The sequence below is a fragment of the Haliaeetus leucocephalus genome, unplaced genomic scaffold, assembly GCF_000737465.1.
Source record: "Haliaeetus leucocephalus isolate CR32 unplaced genomic scaffold, Haliaeetus_leucocephalus-4.0 Scaffold325, whole genome shotgun sequence".
Classification (NCBI taxonomy): domain Eukaryota; kingdom Metazoa; phylum Chordata; class Aves; order Accipitriformes; family Accipitridae; genus Haliaeetus; species Haliaeetus leucocephalus.
Window position 1 is genome coordinate 41,038 of NW_010972761.1, and position 1,889 is coordinate 42,926.

At 72.2% G+C, this 1,889-nt stretch overlaps 1 protein-coding gene across 1 annotated transcript in view; it reads left to right on the forward strand.

Annotated features, from left to right (window-relative positions):
- Positions 1-304: 304 nt before the first annotated feature.
- Positions 305-1,889, forward strand: part of GAL3ST4 (galactose-3-O-sulfotransferase 4) — a 3,114-nt gene continuing 1,529 nt past the window's right edge. The window contains exons 1-3 of the mRNA XM_010571413.1: positions 305-453; positions 689-956; positions 1,411-1,868. Coding sequence (XP_010569715.1) covers positions 305-453; positions 689-956; positions 1,411-1,868 — 875 coding nt within the window. The remainder of the gene's footprint in view (positions 454-688; positions 957-1,410; positions 1,869-1,889) is intronic.

Genomic DNA, 1,889 nt, shown 5'->3' on the forward strand with positions numbered 1-1,889 from the left:
GAGGTGCTGGAGTGGGACGGAGAGGCCTGGGGACACAGGGGGGTCCTGGGGCACAGGAAGGGATGGGGGTGGCAGAGGTCTCCCCAGGGCAGTGGCCAGTCCCTGTCCCCTTCCCGTAACGGCCCCAGCTGTCCCCGGGTGGGGCCGGGCTGGCCGGCACCCAGCGCCCCCGCAGACTCCCCCGGCGCAACGACGTGGCTCTGGGCGGTCCCGGGGCTCTGTCCCCCCTGGGCGGGATGTGGCTGGCCTGGGGGGAGCATGGGGACCCCGATGTGGCAGACCCCAGTGTCCCCCCAGGAAGGTGATGCCGGGGTCCCCTGAGCTGCCGTGTCCCCGCAGGAGGATGAAGCTGCCACCCGCCTGCTGCCGGCTCCAGACGCTGGGGGCCGCCCTGGGGGTCTGCGTCACCATCGGCTTCACGGTGCAGCTCCTGGGGGGGCCCTTCCAGCGCAGGTGAGACACCCCCCCCCACCCCAGGCCCCCGGGCTCACCACACGCTGCACCCCCAAAATCCCCTGGGACCTCACCCAGGGCATGTCCCAGGTGGGGCAGGATGCTGGTCCCTGACCCTTCGCGCATCTCCTGGATGGATGGGATGGGGGTCCCAGGACGGGTCCCTTGGATAGCTGGGGCCAGGCAGGACAGGGGGTCCCCACCAGCACCCCCTGACCCCGCCGCGTGTCCTCAGGGCCCCTGTGGCCCCTGCCGGCCGCCCCCCGGCGCCCTGCCAGCCCCGCACCCACCTGGTGTTCCTGAAGACCCACAAGACGGGGGGCAGCAGCGTGGTCAACCTGCTGCACCGCTTTGGGGAGGCGCGGGGGCTGCGCTTCGCCCTGCCCCACCGCTACCAGTTCGGGTACCCCAGCCCCTTCCGGGCCGAGCGGGTCAAGGGGTACCGCCTGGGGGGTCCCCCCTTCGACATCATCTGCCACCACATGCGCTTCAACCTCACCGAGGTACCAGGGGCGCGTGGGGACAGCGGGGATGCGGCAGCTGTGGGGGGGAGATGGGGGGACGTGGGGGAGCTGGGCTGGGCTGGGGGATGTGGGATGGAGAGAGGTGGGGGACAGGGCTGGGGCGGGGATGGCTGGGGCTGGGGGCATCCGAGGGAGGTGGAGGACATCAGGGGGAGACGTAGGAGGTCTGGGGAGGTTTGGAAAGAGAAACGCTGTCTGGCGGAGCCAGGGGATGCCCCGGGGAACACGGGACATCTGGAGGAGATGGAGGGCCCTCTCGTGAGGCAGACGATGTCTAGGGGCGAGGGGTTTCCTGGGGGGGATGGAGGCCGGGGGGAGGCGTCTGGGGGATCCGGGAGACAGCCAAGGGAGTGGGGGGACGTTGGGGGCAGGGGGGCCACAGCCGGCAACCGCCCCGGTGGGGTGCCGAGCCGCCGCCGCGGTTCCCACCCAGGTGCAGAAGGTGATGCCCAACGACAGCTTCTACTTCTCCATCGTGCGGGACCCAGGCACACTGGGCGAGTCAGCCTTCGCCTACTACCGGGCTGTGGCACCGGCCTTCCGGCGGGCCCCCTCACTGGCTGCCTTCCTGGCGGCCCCGGGGCGCTTCTATGAGGCCGGGGCGCGGGGCAACCACTATGCCCGCAACCTGCAGTGGTTCGACTTCGGGCTGCCGGCGGCAGAGGACGGGGCAGCGGTGGAGGCAGCGCTGGAGGGGCTGGAGCGGGACTTCGCCCTGGTGCTGCTGGCCGAGCACTTTGACGAGTCGCTGGTGCTGCTGCGCGAGGCCCTGTGCTGGCCTGAGGAGGCCGTGGCCGCCTTCGCCCACAACGGCCGCCCCGCTGGGGACGGCCCCCGTGTCTCGCCCGCCCAGGCCGCCCGCCTGCGGGCCTGGAACAGCCTCGACTGGGCGCTCTACGCCCACCTCAACCG